This window comes from Manis javanica, chromosome 10, assembly GCF_040802235.1.
Source record: "Manis javanica isolate MJ-LG chromosome 10, MJ_LKY, whole genome shotgun sequence".
NCBI classification, from domain to species: domain Eukaryota; kingdom Metazoa; phylum Chordata; class Mammalia; order Pholidota; family Manidae; genus Manis; species Manis javanica.
The window spans coordinates 111601887-111627109 of NC_133165.1; the positions used below are offsets into that span (position 1 = coordinate 111601887).

Here is a 25223-nt window from a genome sequence, read left to right on the forward strand (position 1 = left end):
GAGGAGGAAGTAGGGTTACTCATGGTGTGCGGGAGATTGGAAAAAAAAAATCAGCCTTTATTTTGGGAAGTGAGGATCCTGTCTGTGTATTACCCGACATGTTGATGAGCAGGGAATTTCACATCTGAAACTATTCCCAGGCCTTGACATTCTTTCTCATACTCTAAGATAGTTTGCTAGAAAAGCTGGAAACGAAGACTGGGTCTATAGCTGAAAGCAACTGTTGGGATGAAGGAAGATGACAGAAGCACGTCATTTGTATTACTACAGGAAGAGCAATTTTTGTCACCTCAAAGATACAGAGAACAACCCAAAGTATACATTAGATATTCAGAACATTTTAGAACCTGGGCTCCTGAAAAAACAGGTGCATTGTTTCAAATTCCATGCCCAGAAGTCCAACAAGTTTGCAACATAGGAGTGTCTGTTTCTGTTTGTGTGTCATTCACATATACCACACTCATCACACTTTATAACTGTCTGTCTTTCAATCAGTGCCAGGCACTGGTGATAGAAATATAAATATGATACTTTCTCAAGGAGTTCACAGTCTACTCGGAGAGGCAAACATATAAGCTGTAATAACTGAAGCATTACTTGTCTTTACAATGTGGAAAATTGCAAGAAATGCCAAGCAAGGAGACTACTTGTTAAATCCTATTCAACAGTGATCTCCAGTATCCCCTAGTATCCAATCACAGGCAGGAAGAAGAATGCAGGGCACTCCCCTCTCCATGGCTCTTAGATTCTGAGCATATTACAGATCCGGAGAAGCAGCATTACAATCTCAGAACTAATACTGTAATTGCAGTCAGCACCCCCTGGATTAGCCCTGAATCGTTCTTTATTCTGAGTATGAGTAAATTTTAGCTACCCAAATAAACTGTTAAATGTCTTGTGAGCAGGTACTGGGCCTTTTATTTCCTTAATCTATAGCATCTAGGACAACCCTTGGTACAGAGCAGGCACCAAGTGCACGATGTCCTTCGTGAAAGGGACGAGTCGATGAGACTCTGGATAGCAAGTTCTTCTGCAAAGGTTTACAGATTGGCAGATCTGGAGAGTTTTGTGAAGTACAACATTGCCCTACCTGACCACATTACAGATCCATTGCACAAGCCATCTGCTCTGACACCTTAAGGGCTGGAGTGGGGAGTCCTTCACTGGAACACCAGAGCAGAAGATAGTATAATGTGCGTAAATGGGTTGGTAGGTACTGCAGTACACAAAAAGATGAATTTGGTACTTACACCCCTGATTGCTGCTTAAATAGACAGAAAGGAGATCTTAGACTCCTTCTACTTGCTATATAGTTCTAGCTCTTAAAATGGACCTGCCATGGTAATAACATAAGTCAAATTCCTCCTCACTTACTTAAAAGCTTTCAAACGATTCCCACTGTACTTAAAATAAAATCCACCTCCTCCGTGTGGCTGATAAGCACCACCCACCTTGCCAATCTCTCCTCAGTCACCAGGCCCCGGCCATACTGGCCTCCTTGATGTTCTCAGACGTGCTGGGCTCTTACCTGCACTACGTCTTTACACTCACTGTCCCTTCTCCCTGGGCGCACTTCCTCTCCCAAATGGCTGGCCCCAACTCCTCCCTCAGAGCTCAAACATTTCCTTCTCAGCGAGGGCCTTTCTTGCACATCTTATCCAAAGTGACTCCACCTCATTCCTATTGCTTGTTAACACACCAACCAGTTAACTTACTTCATAGCACTTACCATACTCTGAAATTACCTTATTTGCTTCCTTGTTAATTATCAGTAATCTCCTTCTAAATATAAAATTCCTTACGCAGGAGCTTTATTTATCTTACAGTATCAGTGGGCACACATTAGGTACACAAATGTTCTGAATCAATGAGTGAATGAGAGTCAGGAAAAGACAGTGGCAGTAGGTCAGCAGGCATTGAGTTAAGGTGAAAAATGTCAGTTCTCCCAGTATGAGGCCGGAAGTTGTTGTACGACTTATTTTTTTTACTTCATTAGGGTATATCCAAGTGGCAGTAACATATAAGAGAGAAGAAAGAAGAGGGAGAGAGCCTAAGCTCTCTGCTGATGACTTAAAAAGAAATGTCAAAAAGAGCAAAACCTTACTGGCTCCAGCTTCCACTCATTTTACAGGTTGCTGGAGTCAAAAACAAGCTTTCCTCCTTCTAACAGATTCCAAGGTTGGTTCGTTCCGCCCTGGATGATGCGGTATGCCCCCACTGTGACTGCCCATGATAACCCCATCAAGCACACTCACACTCACACCAACTTTAGGGTATCTGAGGGGCTCCTTCTAAATAAAACTGTAGTTGATTCAAAATACTAGGTGGGAAAGGGTTTTCTCTTCCCAAAAACCTGAACACTAAGTCAAAATATATACAAGTGGGTTCTTCCTTGCAGTGCCCCCATCAAGATCTGCTCCTACTATAAAGGGAAGTGTAACAGGGCATACAAACCCTTTTAAAGGTGTAATTCAAGGGCTAAGAATGATTCAATGGCACTGTTAAACTGAATGCTGTTTGTTTCACTCAACTTGATCAATTAAGTCACTTATCTTAACTACCAGTGATTGAGAGTCTCTGAAAATGGAAAAGCATGAGGAGGAAGAGTGAAAAATGAAATGTGCCACCCTTGTTTTCTGTTAGATGTTTCCCATGGCATGCGGGGCACACACAACCATGTCAGAAAAGCAGCTCTATCAGATGCCGAGAGGGTGGTACTTACGAGGCATGATCCCTTGGCTCACCAGTTCTTCCCGAGTCCGGCGCTGCTGGAGCTTCAACTGCAGCACTGCAGGGCAGCAAAGAGAGGGGAGAGGTGAAAGCTCAGTGGGGCATTCCAGCACAAAAAGCACATTTTCAAATGCAAAGAAAGTCTCAAAACAGAGGGTGTGAAAGAAGGATCCCCTTCAATTGTGACTGTCTGTAATTGCAGAAGTGGCCTGATACAGCAGGGTTTCCGTATTCTGCTGTGGGCGGCGAGAGGAAGTTGCGAAGCGTCTTGCAGGGTGATAACAATCCACAAAGTACCGGAGTCTTGCCTCTTGCTCAAAACCTCCTACAACGCTATGTCCTCCTCCTAGACTAAAATAACACAAATTCTGAACCTGAAGAAAATACAGTGAGGACCACTAGCCAGCAGGGAAGGCTTTCTAGATGTTCTCTGCTTTCTTCTGGGTACCCAATATTTACCATTGTAAGTATATAATTATTCACATAGTCAGGAAGTATTGGTTATTTGTGAAATCTGTTTTTTATGTAAAAATTAAACCTACTTTCACCAAGCAATGCATTTCTCCAGACTAGAATATATTTTACCATTAATATAACTCTTTACTTCCTCTTACTCTTGACTTAGAGACTTTTTCTGTTGAGGTGAACCAACCAAGCTAGATGATTCAAAGCACATCCGGGCTAGGGGAAGACGACAGGTTGTTTCTCCTATTTCCACTCTGATAACATCACTTAATGAAATAACTATTAACAGGGATTCTTTTTCTTACATGCTTACATTAACATTTTTTTATTTTAGTATCATTAATCTACAATTACATAAGGAACATTATGTTTACTAGACTCCTCCCATCACCAAGTCCTCCCCACAAAGTCCATTACAGTCACTGTCCATCAGCGTAGTAAGATGCTGTAGAATCACTACTTGTCTTCTCTGTGTTGCACAGCCCTCCCCGTGCCCCCCACACACATTATACATGCTAACGTTATGCCCCCTTTCTTCCCCCACCCATATCCCACCCTTCCGAGCCATGCTCCCCAGTCCCTTTCCCTTTGGTAACTGTTAGTCCATTCTTGGGTTCTGTGAGTCTGCTGTTTTGTTCCTTCAGTTTTTTCTTTGTTCTTATACTACACATATGAGTGAAATCATCTGGTACTTGTCTTTCTCTGCCTGGCTTATTTCACTGAGCATAATACCCTCTAGCTCCATCCATGTTGTTGCAAATGGTAGGATTTGTTTTCTTCTTATGGCTGAATAATATTCCATTGTGTATATGTACCACATCTTCTTTATCCATTCATCTACTGATGGACACTTAGGTTGCTTCCATTTCTTGGCTATTGTAAATAGTGCTGCAATAAACACACGGGTGCTTCTGTCTTTTTCAAACTAGGCTGCTGCATTCTTAGGGTAAATTCTTAGAAGTGGAATTCCTGGGTCAAATGCTATTTCTATTTTGAGCTTTTTGAGGAACCTCCATACTGCTTTCCACAACGGTTGAACTAATTTACATTCCCACCAGCAGTGTAGGAGGGTTCCCCTTTCTCCACATCCTCGCCAGCATTTGTTGTTCTTTGTCTTTTGGATGGTGGCCATCCTTACTGGTGTGAGGTGATATCTCATTGTGGTTTTAATTTGCATTTCTCTGATGATTAGTGATGTGGAGCGAATTTTCATGTTTCAATTGGGCATCTGAATTTCTTCTTTGGACAAGTGTCTGTTCAGCTCCTCTGCACATTTTTTAATTGCATTATTTGCTTTTTGTTTGTTGAGGTACGTGAGCTCTTTATATATTTTGGTGTCAACCCTTTATCGGATCTGTCATTTATGAATATATTCTCCCATATTGTAGGCTACCCTTTTGTTCTATTGGTGGTGTTCTTTGCTGTACAGAAGCTTTTCAGCTTGATATTGTCCCACTTGTTCATTTTTGCTTTTGTTTCCCTTGCCCAGGGTGATATGTTCATGAAGAAGTCGCTCATGTTTATATCCAAGAGATTTTTGCCTATGTTTTTTTCTAAGAGTTTTATGATTTCATGACTTACGTTCAAGTCTTTGATCCATTTCTAATTTACTTTTGTGTATGGGGTTAGACAGTGATCCAGTTTCATTCTCTTACATGTAGCTGTCCAGTTTTGCCAGTACCATCTGTTGAAGAGACTGTCATTTCCCCATTGTATGTCCATAGCTCCTTTACTGAATATTAGTTGACCATGTATGTTTCGGTTAATGTTTGGAGTCTCTATTCTGTTCCATTGGTCTGTGGTTCTGTTCTTGTGCCAGTACCAAATTGTCTTGATTACTGTGGCTTTGTAGTAGAGCTTGAAGTTGGGGAGTGAGATTCCCCCTCACTTTATTCTTCCTTCTCAGGATTGCATTAGCTATTCGGGGTCTTTGGTGTTTCCATATGAATTTTTGAACTATTTGTTCCAGTTCACTGAAGAATGCTGTTGGTAATTTGATAGGGATTACATCGAGTCTGTATATTGTTTTGGGCCGGATGACCATTTTGACAATATTAATTCTTCCTAGCCAGGAGCATGGGATGAGTTTCCATTTGTTAGTGACCTCTTTAATTTCTCTTGAGTGTCTTAAACTTTTCAGGGTATGGGTCTTTCACTTCCTTGGTTAGGTTTATTAGTAGGTATTTTATTCTTATTGATGCTATTGTGAATGGAATTGTTTTCATTGTTAGTATATAGGAAAGCCAAAGATTTCTGTATGTTAATTTTGTATCCTGCAACTTTGCTGAATTCCGATACTAGTTCTAGTAGTTTTGGAGTGGAGTCTTTAGGGTTTTTTATATACAGTATCATGTTATCTGCAAATAGTGACAGTTTAACTTCTTCTTTACCAATCTGGATTCCTTGTATTTCTTTGTTTTGTCTAATTGCCATGGCTAGGACCTCCAGTACTATGTTGAATAACAGTGGGGAGAGTGGGCATCCCTGTCTTGTTCCCGATCTCGGAGGAAAAGCTTTCAGCTTCTCGCTGTTCAGTATGATGTTGGCTGTGGGCTTATCATATATGGCCTTTATTATGTTGAGGTACTTGCCCTCTATACCCATTTTGTTGAGAGTTTTTATCATGAACGGATGTTGAATTTTGTCAAATGCTTTTTCAGCATCTATGGAGGTGATCATGTGGTTTTTGTCTTTCTTTTCGTTGATGTGGTGGATTATGTTGATGGATTTTCGAATGTTGTACCATCCTTGCATCCCTGGGATGAATCCCACTTGGTCATGGTGTATGATCCTTTTGATGTATTTTTGAATTCGGTTTGCTAATATTTTGTTGAGTATTTTTGCATCTACATTGATCAGGGATATTGGTCTGTAATTTTCTTTTTTGGTGGGGTCTTTGCCTGGTTTTGGTATTAGGGTGATGTTGGCTTCATAGAATGAGTTTGGGAGTATTCTCTCCTCTTCTTGTTTTTGGAAAACTTTAAGGAGAATGGGTATTATGTTTTCTCTGTATGTCTGATAAAATTCCGAGGTAAATCCATCTGGCCTGGGGGTTTTGTTCTTGGGTAGTTTCTTGATTACTGCTTCAATTTCATTGCTGGTAATTGGTCTGTTTAGATTTTCTGTTTCTTTCTGGGTCAGTCTTGGAAGGTTGTATTTTTCTAGGAAGTTGTCCATTTCTCCTAAGTTTTCCAGCTTGTTAACATATAGGTTTTCATAGTAATCTCTAATAATTCTTTGTATTTCTGTGGGGTCTGTCGTAATTTTTCCTTTCTCATTTCTGATTCTGTTCATGTGTGTACATTCTCTCTTTTTATAAGTCTGGCTAGGGGCTTATCTATTTTGTTTATTTTCTCAAAGAACCAGCTCTTGGTTTCATTAATTTTTTTTCTATTATTTGATTCTTCTTAAGTTTATTGATTTCTTCTCTGATCTTTATTATGTCCCTCCTTCTGCTGACTTTAGGTCTCATTTGTTCTTCTTTTTCCAATTTCGATAATTGTGACGTTAGACTATTCATTTGGGCTTGTTCTTCCTTCTTTAAATATGCCTGGATTGCTATATACTTTCCTCTTAAAACTGCTTTCTCTGCATCCCACAGAAGTTGGGGCTTTGTGTTGTTGTTGTCATTTGTTTCCATATATTGCTTGATCTCTGATTTGGTCATTGATCCATTGATTATTTAGGAGCATGTTGTTTGGCCTCCATGTGTTTGTGAGCCTTTTTGCTTTCTTTGTACAATTTATTTCTAGTTTTATACTTTTGTGGTCTGAAAAGTTGGTTGGTAGGATTTCAATCTTTTGGAATTTACTGAGGCTCTTTTTGTGGCCTAGTATGTGGTCTATTCTGGAGAATGTTCCATGTACACTTGAGAAGAATGTGTATCCTGTTGCTTTTGGATGTAGAGTTCTATAGATGTCTATTAGGTCCATCTGTTCTAGTGTGTTGTTGTTCAGTGCCTCTGTGTCCTTACTTATTTTCTGCCCGGTGGATCTGTCCTTTGGAGTGAGTGGTGTGTTGAAGTCTCCCAAAATGAATGCATTGCATTCTATTTCCTCCTTTAATTCTGTTAGTATTTGTTTCACATATGGTGGTGCTCCTGTATTGGGTGCATATATATTTATAATGGTTATATCCTCTTGTTGGACTGACCCCTTTATCAGTATGTAATGTCTTTCTTTGTCTCTTGTGACTTTCTTTGTTTTGAAGTCTATTTTGTCTGATACTAGTACTGCAACACCTGTTTTTTTCTCCCTCTTGTTTGCATGAAATATCTTTTTCCATCCTTGACTTTTAGTCTGTGTATATCTTTGGGTTTGAGGTGGGTCTCTCGTAAGCAGCATATAGATGGGTCTTGCTTTTTTATCCATTCTATTACTCTGTGTCTTTTGATTGGTGCATTCAGTCCATTTACATTTAGGGTGATTATTGAAAGATATGTACTTATTGCCATTGCAGGCTTTGAATTTGTGGTTACCAAAGGTTCAAGGTTAGCTTCTTTACTATCTAGCCATTTAACTTTAACTCACTTATTACGCTATTATAAACAGAATCGATTATTTCTCTCCCTTCTTATTCTGCCTCCTCCACTCTTTATATGATTGGTGTTTTATTCTGTACTCTTTTGTGTTTCCCTTGACTGCTTTTGTGGATAGCTGGTTTTATTTTTTGTCTTTAGTTAGTATTTGGTTGGTCTGCTTTCTTTGCATGTGATTTTATTTTCTCTGGTGACATCTGTTTAGTCTTAGGAGTGCTCCCATCTAGAGCAGTCCCTCTAAAATGCCCTGTAGAGGTGGTTTGTGGGAGGCAAATTCCCTCAACTTTTGCTTGTCTGGGAATTGTTTAATCCCTCCTTCATATTTAAATGATAATCGTGCTGGATACAGTATCCTTGGTTCAAGGCCCTTCTGTTTCATTGCATTAAATATATCATGCCATTCTCTTCTGGCCTGTAAGGTTTCTGTTGAGAAGTCTGATGATAGCCTGATGGGTTTTCCTTTGTAGGTGACCTTTTTCCTCTCTCTGGCTGCCTTTAACACTCTGTCCTTGTCCTTGATCTTTGCCATTTTAATTATTATGTGTCTTGGTGTTGTCCTCCTTGGCTCCCTTCTGTTGGGAGTTCTGAGGTCTGAGAGACTATTTCCTCCCCCAGTTTGTGGAGGTTTTCAGCAATTATTTTTTCAAAGACACCTTCTATCCCTTTTTCTTTCTCTTCTTCTTCTGGTACTCCTATATCCGAATATTGTTCCATTTAGATTGGTCACACAGTTCTCTTAGTATTCTTTCATTCTTGGAGTTCCTTTTATCTCTCTCTGCCTCAGATTCTCTGTATTCCTGTTCTCTGATTTCTATTCCATTAATGGCCTCTTGCATCTCATCCAGTCTGCTCTTAAGTCCTTCCAGAGGTTTTTTTATTTCTGTATTCTCCCTCCTAACTTGATCCTTTAACTCTTGCATATTTCTCTGCAGGTCCATCAGTATGGTTATGACCTTTATTTTGAATTCTTTTTCAGGAAGATTGGTTAACTCTATCTCCCCAGGCTCCCTCTCAGGAGTTAACCCATTTGTGTGATTCTGGTCTGGATCAAATTCTTCTGCTTTTTCATGGCAATAGAGGTAGTTGTGGGCAGTTGGCACGTGTGTCAGCTGGGAGAACAAAGTGCCTTCCTGCTTTCTGGTGGCCTTGCAGGTCCTCAGAGCAGCGTCCGGTTTTATTTCCTGAGCCACAGTGGGTGGGGCAGCCGTCGGGGCACCCCGGGGCCCTGCGGGGAGGACAGGTGCGCCAGGTGTGCTCTCCTGCAAGAACGGCGACCTTTGGAGCCCTGTCCTGGCTTCCTCTGTCTGTGGGCAACGGCGGGGCCTCTGAGTCTGGTCCGGCAGCTGCGGAGGAGGCTCTGGGGAGCTGCTGTGGGTGTGGCCGCTATCAGGCTGCTCCCCTGCTGTGGCGGGCCACGCCAGAGGGGGAATGGATGGGAGGCTTTTTATTGCCATGAGGGACTTCAGAGCTGCACTGCCTCCCAGGGGGCTGGAGTGCCTGAATTTCCCATGATTCCCAGCTGCTGGGATGAGTGTGCCAGGACACTGCCGTCCAGTTGTGAGGGCCATGTCCCTTTAAGACTTTCAAAAAGCTCTCGCTTTTCTTTTGTCCCAGGGTCACCGGCTGCGGGGACCTGCTCACAGGTTTTTGTGTTCCGTTTCCCTAATATCCAGCACCCATGTGATGTGTGTCTGCACTCCCAGTGCAGATGACTAGGGCTGGGTATTTAGCAGTCCTGGGCTTCCACTCCCACTCCTTCTGCCAGGGAGGTGGGGGGGCGGGTGCTTGGGTCCCGCCGGGTCACAGCTTGTATCTTACCCACTTCGCGAGGTGCTGAGTTCTCGCAGATGTAGATGTAGCTTGGCTGTTGTACTGTATCCTCTGGTCTCTCTTTTAGGAATAGTTGTATTTGTTGTATTTTCAAATATATATATGGTTTTGGGAGGAGATTTCCACTGCCCTACTCATGCCACCATTTTGGCTCCTCCTCTAACAGGGATTTTTTTAAGGTAAAAGTCAATTATCTCTATTTCTAATGCCAATGAAACCTAAAGGGTAATGCCACTGCACACCATGCAGAATGCTGACAGCACAGCCTGCATTCAGAGTCTAATGGAGAAGGGGGATTAGGAGGATCCCATGGATCAAGGAAACCGCTACATGTTTTCCATTATAAAGTCCCTACAAGTCACATATGAGGACCTGAATCTATTAGGAATCATATTACCCTAACATCTACCTTCTCCATTACAGAGCAGTTTTTACAAAGGCCTCCAACAATGGCAGAACCATAACTAGACTCCTGAGTACATCTCAAATTCAGCAGGTCCAAAGTAGAACTTGTCTGTCTCCCCAAAATGTAACCTGCTCCCATTCTTTTTATCTGTTTAATGGCATCACTATCCCCTGCAGTGCTAATGTTAAACATTTGGAGCCACCTCTAACTCCTCCACGGCCCCCACACTCCTCTCTGTCACTTTACCGCACCATGTTTCCCATGTTGCAGCAACAAGCTCATTGGCCAGTGTCCTTACTTGCACTGTGTCTCCTCCATTCTAAGTCCATTCCCCCTCTGGCGTGGCCCGCCACAGCAGGGGAGCAGCCTGAGAGCGGCCACGCCCACAGCAGCTCCCCAGAGCCTCCTCTGCAGCTGCTGGACCAGACTCAGAGGCCCCGCCAGTGCCCACAGAGGAAGCCAGGACAGGGCTCCAAGGGTCGCCGTTCTCGCAGGAGAGCACACCTGGCGCACCTGCTCCTCCCCGCAGGGCTCTGGGCTGCCCTGGCGGGAGGAGAGGAGTCGGAGCAGGGAGGGAGTGGAAGCCCAGGACTGCTAAGTTGTCTAATTACTCTTCCTCAAGTACCATCTACCTGCCAAACTCTTTTTTCATGTCACCTGGAAAAGCCTGCTTCTTCACCTGACCTTGCCAACTCCCCAACATTCAGAATTACTCTCCTTCTCTCGTGATCTACCTTTCATCTGTTATAAAAAGTATAGTAATATTTTGCCCAGTATATTTTCTCTCTCCTATCAGTTTAAACTCCTGGAGGGCAGGAAATATATCTTATTAATATATCCCCAACACAGCACTAAATACACAGTACACATTTAGTAAGTGTTTTTTGAATTGAATTTTATCTCAAGATGATACAGAAAAATCTAATCAAACGGTTATTACTATTGCTTTTATTTTTTACAGATTTACAATTAAAAACAAAGCCCTGCACAATAAAACTGATAAAAACAGCAAGAGTGGCTAACATTTGTAGTTTTGTAGAACATGTGCTTTGTGCCAGATACTGCTCTCTGTACTCTCATGTTCTAACTCATTTAATCTTTATAATACCCTATGGAATAACACAGGCATTATTAATCCTACTTAACAGGTAAGGAGAAAGAGGTGCAGAGAGATTATTTACCTAAAGTTATCGCAGATTAAAAGATTAACAGAATTTGAACCCAAGCATTCTGATTCTAGAACCTGGGCTCCTTACTTCTCTGCTTCTTTGGGGTCTTCTGGAAGCCTGTGCTGATGAAATAACAGGTATAGAATGTGATCACCTGGGTTCATTCTCTGGTAAGACAAAGGGGCTGAGGAAAATGAATGGTTCAGGCCAGGGTCAAAGACATTTGTGTGATCAACTTCAGTAAAATACATTTAAGTGAATCTAGGAACTTGATTCCAGAATAAATTATAACCACTGATCAGCAGAAATAATAATTTATAGTAATAAAACACAAATAATAGTAGTTAGGAATTATTAAGAGTTGCTATATACCAGACCCCATGTTAAGTGACTGATATTCTTTTAATAAAATAAAGAAGAAGAAAAAAAAGCCCCGTGAGGATGGTACAATTATTATCTCCAGTTTCACAGAAAAGGAAACTAAAGATCAGACCACTAAAATTTTGCTTTAGGTCTCAACACTCAAAAGTGCTAGAACCTGGATTCATACCCAGGTCTCTGAGACTCTACAGCGTAGGCACTTAATACTATGCCATATGTCTATGGAAGGAAGAAAGAGGAGGGCCAGGCAGGATAAAGTAAGAGGGTAAAAAGGGCATATACTTTTAATCTTTTACAGTGTTTCTAAGGCCCAGTGGAAGATGAGCTATTAGAAAATGATTAAATATAACAAATTAATTTGATTTCAAAGAATAGAGAAATCTAAATGTAATTCAGTAAGTCTGAATACTTCAAAAGAAACAAAAGCTAATGAAAAGCAGGGCTATTATCCAAAAAAGATTTTGGAATGTTAGTCCACAACCCTCCTAAATAAACCATATACAGAGAAAACCATAAGGGACATTATGTATACTTCTTGACTGAAAAACTTCTTGCTTCATGAAAGCAAAAATTTAAGCCTATGATTCAAGTTTTTTTATGGAAAGCACAGTAAAGGCCTATTTGAGCTCTTTTTTAAAAACAGCTCTAGTTCAAAGAAAATTTATTTAATAAACCTTTTCCATCTTAAAGCTCATCTTGTCCCTCTGAAATTCCATCTTGCTCCTCTCAGCGGTTAATTCAAACCAAACTCCATGCTTATCTGAAATCTGACCAAGTTCCCCATTCAAATACTAGAATCTACCCTGCATTATCTTGGATGTCACTACAACTTGACTGTAGGTATGCATTGTTTTATACATTCCATAATCCTCTCCTGCTAACTCTGACAGTATTTGTAAGGAGGGGAAAAAAAAAGACCTAAGCTGTAAAATCAGAGTTATGGTAGTCAACCTATACTTCATGTTATTTTACAGTTTATTTACATTTTATTTTACAGTTTAGACAACCGTGTGTAAATACAATGATCCTTCGTATGAGACTTTCAGCTACAAAGAAATGCATATTTATATGAATTTCCCCTTTCCTTAGCCCCTCTTAATTCCTCTTAATTCTAAGTACTCTAAATAAAATGCCTTTATGTTTCCAGACCCTAGGGATTTATTTATTTTGGAAGAAATCATGTAATAACTCAGTTTCACTAAATACCACAAGAGCCATATAATTCTGTATTCACTGAGGAAGGTACCAAATCAGGGGTATATTTCAGAGGCCATACATTTAATGCACATCCACCCTCACCAAGAAATATCTGATACTAGTTCAAATGATTATTTTCACAGACAATGCTAGACACCAAAGAGATTTCAAAAAGTAGGACTATGATGAAATCTCTCTATATGTTGCACATCACCAATTTCTCTCCGCTCTCCAAGTCAATAAAACTAAACAAAAATACCTATTTGTGTACAAGCATGAGTCGGTATACCTTCACTGTTATTTAATTCCACAAATTTAATGTATCATGTTTCTAAATTGGTCTGTGTGAGCAGCCTATATATAGATGAACAGATGTCTTTAAAGCTGATGGATGGTGAATCAACTAAGTTACCTGTCAGAAAAGGATTGGAATAAAAAGAAAATATGGAACACTTGGTTCTCCAATCCCCATGAAAATAATCAAGTTTTCCATCTGTTTCAAATAAAGGTGTTCAATTGCTATTTGAATAACTGGCTACTTGGGAAATCAAAGCAAAGGAGTATAAGTTATACACTTTTACCCCTCTAAGACTGTAGAAATACATGAATAGCATTCAAGGGGCAGTATCAAGAACTGGATATATCAAACAACTGGACCAATCAGGATTGGAAAGAAACAGTAAAAGTAAGAGGTATGCTCTCAAGCCCAGATCTGTGGCTTCTATCAATCAGCAGTCTCAGATTTCACCGGAAAGGGAGATGTGCAGCTTGGTAGGTTATCTTACCTTATTCAAATTTATCAATTAGATGGAGATTCTCCAGAAGGCGGGGTGAGTAGGGTGGCAGAAATCTCTTCCAAACCATATACATTTTGAAAATACAGTGAATACAACTATTCCTAAAAGAGTGACCAGAACATACAGTACACAAGCCAGGCTACATCTGCAAAAGCCCAACATCTCATGGAAAAGGGTAGGATACAAAGCTGTGACCTGTCGGGACCCAAGCACTACCCCCACCCCAGCTCACTGGCGGGAGGAAGGGGATCAGAGTGGGAAGGGAGTGGGGAAGGACTGCAAAATAACCAGCCCTGGTGGTCTACCCTGGGAGTACAGACACACACTACATGGTGAACTGGATATTGGAGGAGCAGAAAAGCAAGGTCTGAGATTGAGAATGTGAGCAGGTTCGCACAGCCAGCTGCCCTGGGATAAAAGAAAAGCGGGCACTTTAAAAGTCTTAAAGGAACAAGGATTTAACAGGTGGACAGTATCGTCCTGGCACACTCAGCCCAGCAGGTTGGGAACTTTAAGGAACTTCAGGCGCCCTAATCCCCTGGGTGGCAACGCCACTCTGCTCTGAACCCCCTTGGTGATAAGCAGCCTGCAGTTCCTTACTCCCCGCGGGTACTGCAAGCAAACCGGCAGACCCACTACTGCTGCAGAACAGCTGGGGTGCAGCCCTGCCTACAGCAACCACACAGCTTAGCACAGAGTGGTGCACAGCTAACTGGCCCAGACCCAGAGGCCGCTCCCTGTGCATGGTTGACTGGCACAGATGGCGGAGATGGGCGCAGAGTTCGGGAAGCAAGAAGGGGCTCTGGTCTCGTGACAGAACACACATGGTTTGACTGCAACCCCCGCCAATGCCCAACACCATCCTGAGGGCCATCCCGCCAATGGCAGCTCAGGGGATTAACCCAGAGGCTGCTCCCTGGAAGAGGTTGACCAACACAGACAGCAGAGATGGGTGCGGAGACCGGGATATGTAAAGGGTCTCTGCTTTTGTGGCAGAACATGCACTGCTGGCCTGTGACACCAGCCATTGCACTAGGCCATCTTGAAGGCTGCCTCACCATGGCAGCTTAGGGGATTAACACAGAGGCTGTGCCCTGTGTGCGGTTAACAAGCACAAACAGACACACCTGGTGACCAGCAAGCAGGAAGAGACTTTGTTCTGCTAGCTGACACACGTGCCACTTGCCAGAGAACACTCCTATTGCCATGAGAAGGCAGAAGAACCTTGTTCAGTCCAATATCCCTCAAACTCCAGAGAGAGGGCTTGGTGAGGCTGAAATCACTAATCTTCCTGAAAAAGAATTCAAAATAAAAGTCATAACCATGCTGATGGAGGTCCAGAGAAATATTCAAGAGCTAAGGGATGAATTCAGGAGGGAGATAACAGAAATGAAACAATGGAAGGATTTAAGAGCAGACTGGATGAAGTGGAAGAGACTGTTAATGAAATAGAAATTAGAGAACAGGAATACAGAGAAGCTGAGGCAGAGAGAGATAAAAGGACCTCTAGAAATGAAAGAATACTGAGAACTGTGTCACCAATTCAAACGGAACAATGTTAGCATTATAGGGGTACCAGAAGAAGAGAAAGAAAAAGGGATGGAAAGTGTCTTTGAATAAGTAATTGCTGAAAACGTGCCCAATTTGGGGAATCTCAGACCATGGAAGTCCACAGATCTCCCAACACAAGTGACCGAAGGAGGACACACAGTAACAAGACATACAATAATGAAAAAGGCAAAGATCAAAGAAAAGGACAGAGTATTAAAAGCAGCCAGAGAGAGAAATAAAATCACATACAAAGGAAAACCCATCAGGCTATCATGAGACTTCTCAGCAGAAACCTTACAGGCCAGAAGGGAGTGGCATGATATATTCAATGAAATGAAGCAGAAGGGACTCAAACCAAGAATACTGTATCCAGCAAGATTATCACTTAAATTTGAAGGGATTAAACAATTCCCAGATAAACAAAAGTTGAGAGAATTTACTTTCCACAAATTATATTTTACCTCTACAGTATATTTTAAAGGGACTGCTCTAGATGAAAGTATGCCTAAGGCTAAATAGCTGCCATGAGAGAAAATAAAACCACAGCAAAGAAAGTAAACCAACCAAATACTAACTAAAGGTAAAATAAAATCAGCTATCCACAAAATCAGTCAATTAAAACACAAAGACTACAGAATAAAACACCTAACATAGAGTGGAGGAGGAAGAAAAAGAAGGGAGAGAAATACAGAATCAATAGCAGAAAAAGTGAGTTAAGTTACATGGTTATATAGAAAAGAGGCTGCCTTTAAACCTTTGGTAACCATGAATCCAAAGTCTGCAATGGCAATAAGTACATATCTTTCAATAATCACCCTAAATGTAAATGGACTGAATGCACCAATCAAAAGACACAGAGAAACAGAATGGATAAAAAAGGCAAGAAACATCTATATGCTGCCTACAAGAGATTCACTTCAAACCCAAAGACATACACAGACTAAAAGTGAAGGGATGGAAAAAGATATTTCATCCAACTAATAGGGAGAAAAAAGCAGGTGTTGCAGTACTTGTATCAGACAAAACAGACTTCAAAACAAAGAAAGTCACAAGAGACAAAGGACATTACATAATGATAAAGGGCTCAGTCCAGCAAGATGATATAACCATTATAAATATCCATGCACTGAACACAGGAGCACCTACTTATGTGAAACAAATACTAACAGAATCAAAAGGGGAAATAGAATGTAATGCATTCATTCTAGGAGACGTCAACACTCCACTCACACCAAAGGACACATCAACCAGACAGAAAATAAGTAAAGAGACAGAGGTATTGAACAACACATTAGAAAAGATGTACAAAACAAACATCTACAGAATGCTACACCCAAAAGCAGCAGAATACACATTCTTCTCAATTTCCAGAACATTTTCCAGAACAGACCACATACTAGGCCACAAAAAGAGCCTCAGTAAATTGAAATTGTACCAAAAACGTCTGAGATTACAAGGGTATAAAACTAGAAGTAAATTGTACAAAGAAAACAAAAAGGCTCACAAACACATGGTGGCTTAACAACATGCTCCTAAATGATTCATTGATTAATGGATCAATGACCAAATTAAAACAGAGATCAAGCAATATATGGAGACAAATGAAAACAACAGCACAATGCCCCAACTTCTGTGGGACACAGCGAAGGTAGTTCTAAGAGGGAAGTATATAGCAATCCAGGCCTATTTAAAGAAGGAAGAACAATGCCAAATGAATAGTCTAAATTCACATTTATTGAAACTGGAAAAAGAACAAATGAAGCCCAAAGTCGGCAGAAGGAGGGACATAATAAAGATCAGAGAAGAAATATATAAAATTGAGAATAATAAAACAATAGAAAAAAGTCATGAAACCAAGAGCTCGTTCTTTGAGAAAATAAACAAAGTAGATAAACCCCTAGCCAGACTTATTAAGAGAAAAAGAGAATGTACACACATAATCAGAAATGAGAAAGGAAAAATCATGACAGAAACCACAGAAATACAAAGAATTATTAGAGAATACTATGAAAATCTGTATGGTAACAAGCTGGATAACCTAGAAGAAATGGAAAACTTTCTACAAAAAAACAACCTTCCAAGACTGATCAAGGAAGAAACAAAATCTAAACATACCAATTACTAGCAATGAAATTGAATTGGTAATCAAAAAAAAAACCCAAGAACAAAAGCCCTGGGCCAGATGGATTCACCGCTGAATTTTATCAGACATTTAGAGAAGACATAATACCCATCCGCCTTAAAGTTTTCCAAAAAATAGGAGAGGAGAGAATACTTCCAAACTCCTTCTATGAAGCCAGCATCACTCTAATACCAAAACCAGGGAAAGACACCACAAAAAAAGAAAATGACAGACCAATATCCCTGATGAACATAGATGCAAAAATACTCAACAAAATATTAGCAAACTGAATTCAAAAATACATCCAGAGGATCATACACCATGATCAAGTGGGATTCATCCCAGGGACGCAAGGATGGTACAACATTCGAAAATCCATCAACATCATCCACCACATCAACAAAAAGAAGGACAAAGACCACATGATCAAAGGGACTGGGGAGGGTGGGTGGGAAGGGAGAGATAAGGGGGACAGTGGGGCATTACAATTAGTGCACATAATGTAATGGGAGGACATGGGAAAGGCAGTATATACAGAGAAGACAAGTAGTGATTCTATAGCATCTTACTATGCTGATGGACAGTGACTGTAATGGGGTATATGGGGGGGACTTGATAATGGGGGAGTCTAGTAACCATAATATTGTTCAAGTAACTGTACATTAATAATATAAAAAAAACTCTATTGAATTAGAAAGCACATTTTACTTCATCTATACAAACACTAGATAATGACTTTTTTAAGAAGTTTCCTTTTCTGATGTTAAAAGGGAGACATGTTCATAGCAGAAAATATATTTAATGAAGAAAAATAAAAAGGAAAGAAATTGCCATCAAATGTAAAAAAAAAAAAAAAACCACATGATCATCTCCATGGATGCTGAAGGAGCATTCAACAAAGTTCGACATCCATTTATGATAAAAACGCTCAACAAAATGGGTATAGAGAGCAACTACCTCAACATAATAAAGGCCATATATGATAAGCCCACAGCCAACATTATACTTAACAGCGCGAAGCTGAAAGCTTTTCACCTAAGGTCGATAACAAGACAAGGATGCCTACTCTCCCCACTTTTATTCAACATAGTTCTGGAGGTCCTAGCCAGGGCAATCAGACCACACAAAGAAATAAAAGGCATCCAGATTGGCAAGGAAGAAGTTAAACTGTCCATTTGCAGATGACATGTTATTGTACATAAAAAACCCTAAAGACTCCACTCCAAAATTACTAGAACTAATATCTGAATTCAGCAAAGTTGCAGGATACAAAATTAATACGTAGAAATCTGTGGCATTCCTATACACTAACAATGAGCAAGCAGAGAGGAATCAGGAAAACAATTATATTCACAGTTGCATCAAAAAGAATAAAATACCTAGGAATAAACCTAACCAAGGAAGTGAAAGATCTATACTCTGAAAACTACAAGACACTCATGACAGAAATTAAAGAAGATACCAATAAATGGAAACACATCCCATGCTCATGGATAGGAATAATTAATACTGTCAAAATGGCCATCCTACCTAAAGCAATCTACAGATTCAATGCAATTCCTATCAAAACACCAACAGCGTTCTTCAGTGAACTAGAGAAAATCATTCTAAAATTCATATGGAATGACAAAAGACAAAAGAATAGCCAAAGCAATCCTGAGAAGGAAGAATAAAGCTGGGGGGATTATGCTTCCCAACTTTAAGCTCTACTCAGAGCCACAGTAATCAAGACAATATGGTACTGGCACAAGAACAGACCCATAGACCAATGGAACAGACTAAAGACCCCTGATATAAACCCAACCATATATGGTCAATTAATACATGATAAAGGAGCCATGGACATACAACGGGGAAATGACAGCCTCTTCAACAGCTGGTGTTGGCAAAACTGGACAGCTACATGTAAGAGAATGAAACTGGATTATTGTTTAACCCCATGCACAAAAGTAAACTCGAAATGGATCGAAGACCTGAATGTAAGTAATGAAACCATAAAACTCTTAGAAGACAACATAGGCATAAGCAACTTCTTCCTGAACGCATCTCCTCGAGAAAGGGAAACAAAAGCAAAAATGAACTCATGGGACTACATCAAACTAAAAAGTTTCTGTATGGCAAAGGACACCATCAACAGAACAAAAAGGCATCCTACAGTATGGGAGAATGTATTTGTAAATGACATATCCAACAAGGGGTTAACATCCAAAATACATAAAGAACTTACGTGCCTCAACACCCAAAAAGCAAATAACCCGATTCACAAATGGGCAGAGGATATGAAGAGACAGTTCTCCAAAGAAGAAATTCAGATGGACAACAGACATGTGAAAAGATGCTCCACATCACTAATTATCAGGGAAATGCAAATTAAAACCACCATGAGATATCACCTCACACCAGTTAGAATGGCCAACATCGAAAAGACCAGGAACAATAAATGCTGGCAAGAATGCAGAGAAAGGGGAACCCTCCTACACTGCTGCTGGGAATGTAAATTAGCTCAACCATTGTGGAAAGTAATATGGAGGTTCCCCAAAAAACTCAAAATAGAAATACCATTTGACCCAAGAATTTCACTCCTAGGAATTAACCCAAAGAATACAAGCTCTCAGATTCAAAAAGACATAGGCACCCCTATGTTTATTGCAGCACTCTTTACAACAGCCAAGATGTGGAAGCAACTTAATGTCCATAAGTAGATGAATGGATAAAGATGTGGTACATATACACGATGGAATATTACTCAGCCATAAGAAGAAAATCCTACCATTTGCAGCAACATGGATGGAGCTAGAGGATATTATGCTCAGTGAAATAAGCCAGGCAGAGAAAGACAAGTGCCAAATGATTTCCCTCATTTGTGGAGTGTATCTACAAAGCAAAACTGAAGGAACAAAACAGCAGCAGACTCACAGACTCCAAGAAGGGACTAGCAGTTACCAAAGGGGAGAGGTAGAAGAAGGAGAAGGGGATTGAGGGGTACTGTGATTAGTACACATGGTATGGGGGTTGGTCACGGGGAAGACAGTGTAGCACTGAGAAGACAAGTAGTGATTCTGTGGCATATTACTACACTGATGGACAGTGACTTCAATGGAGTATGGGGACATGATAATATGGGTGAATGCAGTAACCAGAATGTTTTCCATGTGAAACCTTCATAAGAGTGTATATCAATGATACCTTAATATTAAAAAAATCAATATGCAGAATGAAAGATTTCTGTATTATGTAACAATATGTATAAAATGGTGAAAACACTTATACACTGTCATATTTAATTCCTAAAACTACATGGAAGATACTATTATTACACTATTTTATAGATGAGGAAATTCAACACTGGAGAGATAAGCAACTTGCCCAAGGTCACAAAGTAAGTAAAGGACACAGCAGAAATTAGAACTCAGTTCCATCTCAATCTCCAGCTTGAGCCTTTAACCACTATTATACGTTGCCTTTTTCTCCTTTCATAAAACACACCAGTTCCTGGTGTTTAAAAATGACACTGTATTAATAGTGATATCTGCATAATGTGGCTGGAAAAAAAATGATCTATATACTTTCCCCAAGGGGAAATCCAGGTGATTTCAGTGACTAGTATATAGCATCTCAGAAACCCAGAATCTGAAGCCCCCTTATATTAAAACTCTAAAAGGAAAAGAGACTCTCAACAGGGTAATAGTGGTCACATGTAAAGGTCAAAGGGGTCCCCCTAGACACAGAACATAATCGGGAAGAATGCAAGAGAACATCACAGGCCCATATCTCACTTGGCTCGCAATGCAGAAATATTTACACTGAAAAGCATACAGCACCTGCTTCCTGGCATAATTTCCTTCCTGCATTCTGCCAGGGGCCCTTCCCTGGCACTAGGGAGATTCTGAGTTGATTCATTCATTCATCATCCCCCTAGGCACTGTGCTAGGTATTACAGTAGTAAAATGGATGGATGAGGTCCCTGCCCTCACACAGCATATGTTCTAGTGGTGGAAATGTAATAAGTAAACTATACGTATTATAACTTCCAGTGCTACATTATGTGAAGAAAAACACAGTGGAATCAGAGAACAGAGAGTGATTGGTGTGGTAATTTTAGACAGAGTACACAGGGAAGAGACAGAATACTCTTACACAGAAATCTGAATAATATGCTAAACCATGAAAATATCTGGAGAAAGAGTGTTTCAGGCAGCAGAAGTAGTAGGTGTAAAGGCACTGAAGTGAAAAAAGGCTTGTCTTAAGAAGGAAACTAAGATACAAGAAATGAGGAATCTAATTATTTTTAACTCCTACATTAGGCAGTTACTGGGGTGTATGTACTACTACTACACTGACTCATTTAATCTCAACAGCTACTTGAGGTATGTTATTACCTCTATTTTACTGATGAAGAGGTTCAAAGAAGTAACTACACAGCTAATAAGAAACACAGAGTTCAAACACAGATTGGCTGATACCAAAATGTGTGCTACTTGTACCATCTCACATTTAATGCCAGAGTCATAGCAAAAATATTAATACTTACACATAACTAAATAAATCAAACTCTTCCCCATATCCTTGAAAATCTGTGGTTCACCATTTCATTTTGGGCAGCTGCTCATCTCCCCCTTGAAGTAATCTCCTCTAACTGCAGCCAACAGACCTCAAGCTGCAGTTACTTCAGTGTCATTGGTCTCTCCTGAGGATCCACAAGGCAATGCTCAAACAACTTCATCACGTAAGATCTGAGCATAACCGGAACTTGCACCAGATGTCTGAATGGGGTGGACATAAATTGGGAATGGGCTTCCTTTAGATTGGCAGGACCAACTGAACAATTCCTTCCAAAGCTAAAGGCACCAGGAACAGGATTATCCCTACCAGAAAATGTGGGCAGCCTCGAATCTCATTTGCTATTCCCTACTAGTATTACTGGTGCTGACATTTTGCACCCAGCTATACTGGAGGTGGGTGACAGGTGAGCAGATTTAAATCATGGAATAGGGTGGTTATTCCACAACAAGCTGGAAGCAACAAAAAAATTTTTTCCTAAAATCACATTTGAGTAACTCACTCTTCCTATGCCTTCATAATGTGGATGTGAAAAACACAAAGCATGGTAGAAAAATCGTGACTGAAATAGTGAGAGAAGCTGATATCCTCAAAGTAAGTTCTATAAATACCTAGAAAGTTAGTTTTTTCTATTAAAGTATTTTAAACTCACCTGATAGGCTTTTCCTATTCAGCTTATTAACATCTTTGAAATGAACTTTCAGTGTTTGTAGTAATTAATGATATTACATTTACCCAACATTTTGAGAAAAAAGTAAAAAGGTAAATTCTGATTGAAATAACTTTTAAATGAAAAAAAAATTTTTTCTAGGGGAAGGGTTAGTGAGCAGAGAGGTGACTGAAAATTAGAAATTTGTCCAAACAGGTTAAAAATATATATACATGTATATAAAAAATCTGAATCTCTATGGGTATTTAAATTTAAAAAAACATTAATTTCTCACCCTTATATCCTAGGTGATATAAAAATTTTTTTTAAATTTAAATGTCTCAAAAATATAGAGGAATGTTAAAAAAAATTTGGTAAAGGATACAGCAAAATTTGTCTTCTCTGTAGAAGAATCCATAAAATTAAAAGTTGATGTGGCACATGAGGTATGAAAGCTACAAGTCCATCAGCTAAAATTGTCTGGAGGGTTAAAATTCTCAAGATCAAATACATAAAGGAAAAGCCAGCCTATCTATTATGCTATAGTAGCCCATTTAACGACTGTAGGATTTCCCACTCCCTATTCTCACAAGTCATATAAATGTTCAACTGTAAGGGGCCTTGTGTTGTTTGTGTTTCCTGAAGATTGTATGGTTGAATTTGCAAGTGGAACATTTCATTACTGCAGGTTCTGCACAAAATTTTACAAAACAAACCTGCATTAAGTTAAAGCAGAACTGACATCAATGCCTTTCCTGGTCACTTCAGGAATGATGGCCATATATGATCCTATTGCAGATGTCTCCTTTTCATTTAGATGTTTGGCCCCTTCAACACACACCGTGGGTGGAGAGGACATCCCAGCTCCAGAACTAAAATGGAAGTAGAATGCAAAGTGATCAAACAATTAAACAGTTATTACATGTCACATTTTTCTAGCATAATTGTGAGTGATGCAGAGGGTGCTACACCTATCTGCAGAATACTTATTTCAAAATGTCCTGGACAATATCCATCATATCATAGATAAATTTTCACAAATGCCTAGGGTGCCTAAATGGTTTTCTTGGCTTCACTGGAGATGGATGGTAATTATAGATTTGCTTTGTTTATGTCACCGTATTCCTATTATGTTAATATGTGTGTGCAAATTAGTTAGTAGTTTAAAACCTATACATACTTAAGGTACTCTACAAGAAGATATGTCAAAGAAATAATCAATCCTCCCATGTTTCCTTCATATGCTACATCTATAGCTTTTCTTCTTCCTTCCTAATTACAACCCTTAAATAGAATTTGTGCCTCATATCGAATTTACCGAGTATCATAATTCCTCCAGGTGGTAAAGATACCTCGAGACAAGTGCTGGGCATAGAAGCCACAGGGCATAAATCTTCAAAGAAGTAAAAATCTAACCTTTGCAAACAATATTGCTTCTCTCTCACTTACCAACTTGACATTTCCCTGTATGGCCCCGGAAGATGACTGGTTAGCCAGAGACGGGTAAGATTCCTCAAGGGAGGAACAACCTAAGACAGGCACAGTCGCAGGGGGGCCATCAGGTGAGAATTTGGGGATCAACAGAGGTGAGGCTCAGAACCTCACCCCCCCTGCTTTGAGAGAAATCTTCTGCATCCGTGGATGTCTTGCTGCCCTTGTCTAGCCTGGATTAATACTTGGTCCATAGGCACACACCTGATCATCTGATCATCTACATTTGCCCTCTTACAGCACTAAACTATGTTTTCTACCTTTATCTTGCATCTACCTACCACTTCAGCATTTTATTAAAAATAAAAATAATAATAATAATAATAGGAGAAATGTGGGATCAACATATAAATCAAGTACAAAAATCAAACGAATATTCATATTTGACCTGATTGTTTATAGGTCATAATGCATGATCAAAACCGAAAGTTTCTGTGATGACTGCCCTTGTACTGTTCACCATGTAAGAATTTATTCACTATGTAAGAATTCGTTCACCATGTAAGAACTTGTTCGTTATGCTTCAGAAGATTGGAGACTGACGAGAATTAGGCTTGAGATGGATTAATGATTGTACATTGAGCGTTGACCCCCCCTATACTGAATTTTATTGTTGTTAACAACCATTTGATCAATAAATATGAGAGATGCCCTCTCAAAAAAAAAAAAAAAAATGTCCTGGATACTAGCTTGTAGTTTCTCTTCTTTCATTTCCAAATCATCCTAGTATTAATATTCCTCCTTAAGAAGTCTCACCCTAGTTGTTTCAGAAAAATGCATTCGACTCTCTGGCACACTGTGCGATACACAAGCAAGACCCCTCTTTCTCTTGCTCTGCTGCCTCTGTGGGACATGAAAATATCCAGAACCACAGCAACAGCTGGGGATCATTAAACCAACAGAAATAGCTTAGGAGACTCCATTGGTGTGTGCGTGGAGAGAGGAAAGGCTCAGTATCAGATTAAAAAAATAAAAAGGGTAACAGGAAAGGGAGGTGGGAGAGATATGGTGAAGCCTAATCTTTTGATTTGAGTGTATCACACCCAAATTTCCTTACACAGCCAAAGGGATGCACTGAAGCAAATGAAGGGACAGGTAATTGAGGCTCAACTTGCCAGCCCTCACCTACTCTCAGACAGAAGGTATAGTCAAACATAAAAATGAGGGTCAGTGAAGACAGGCTGGGGCCTGAAAGGGAGGGGAGTTGTGGCATCTCAAAGGCTAACTCTGGGTCATCCCCAGTCTGGAGAAATCACCTAGAGGATATGAGTCAATTCAGGGGCTGTGCTGATAGTAAAAATCTTCCAATGTGGGGTAGAGGCAAAGGGTATAAAAAGA

At 40.0% G+C, this 25223-nt stretch overlaps 1 protein-coding gene across 6 annotated transcripts in view; it reads right to left on the reverse strand.

Moving 5' to 3' along the window:
* Positions 1-25223, reverse strand: part of MRTFA (myocardin related transcription factor A) — a 127546-nt gene that overhangs the window by 32667 nt on the left and 69656 nt on the right. For 5 of the 6 annotated variants that reach the window (XM_037006902.2, XM_037006901.2, XM_037006904.2 and 2 more), the window contains one exon: positions 2723-2788. In XM_037006902.2, the coding sequence (XP_036862797.2) occupies positions 2723-2788 (66 nt within the window). Of the gene's footprint in view, positions 1-2722; positions 2789-21716; positions 21740-25223 lie in introns of those variants that run through there. The other variant, XM_037006906.2, reaches the window with a different exon arrangement.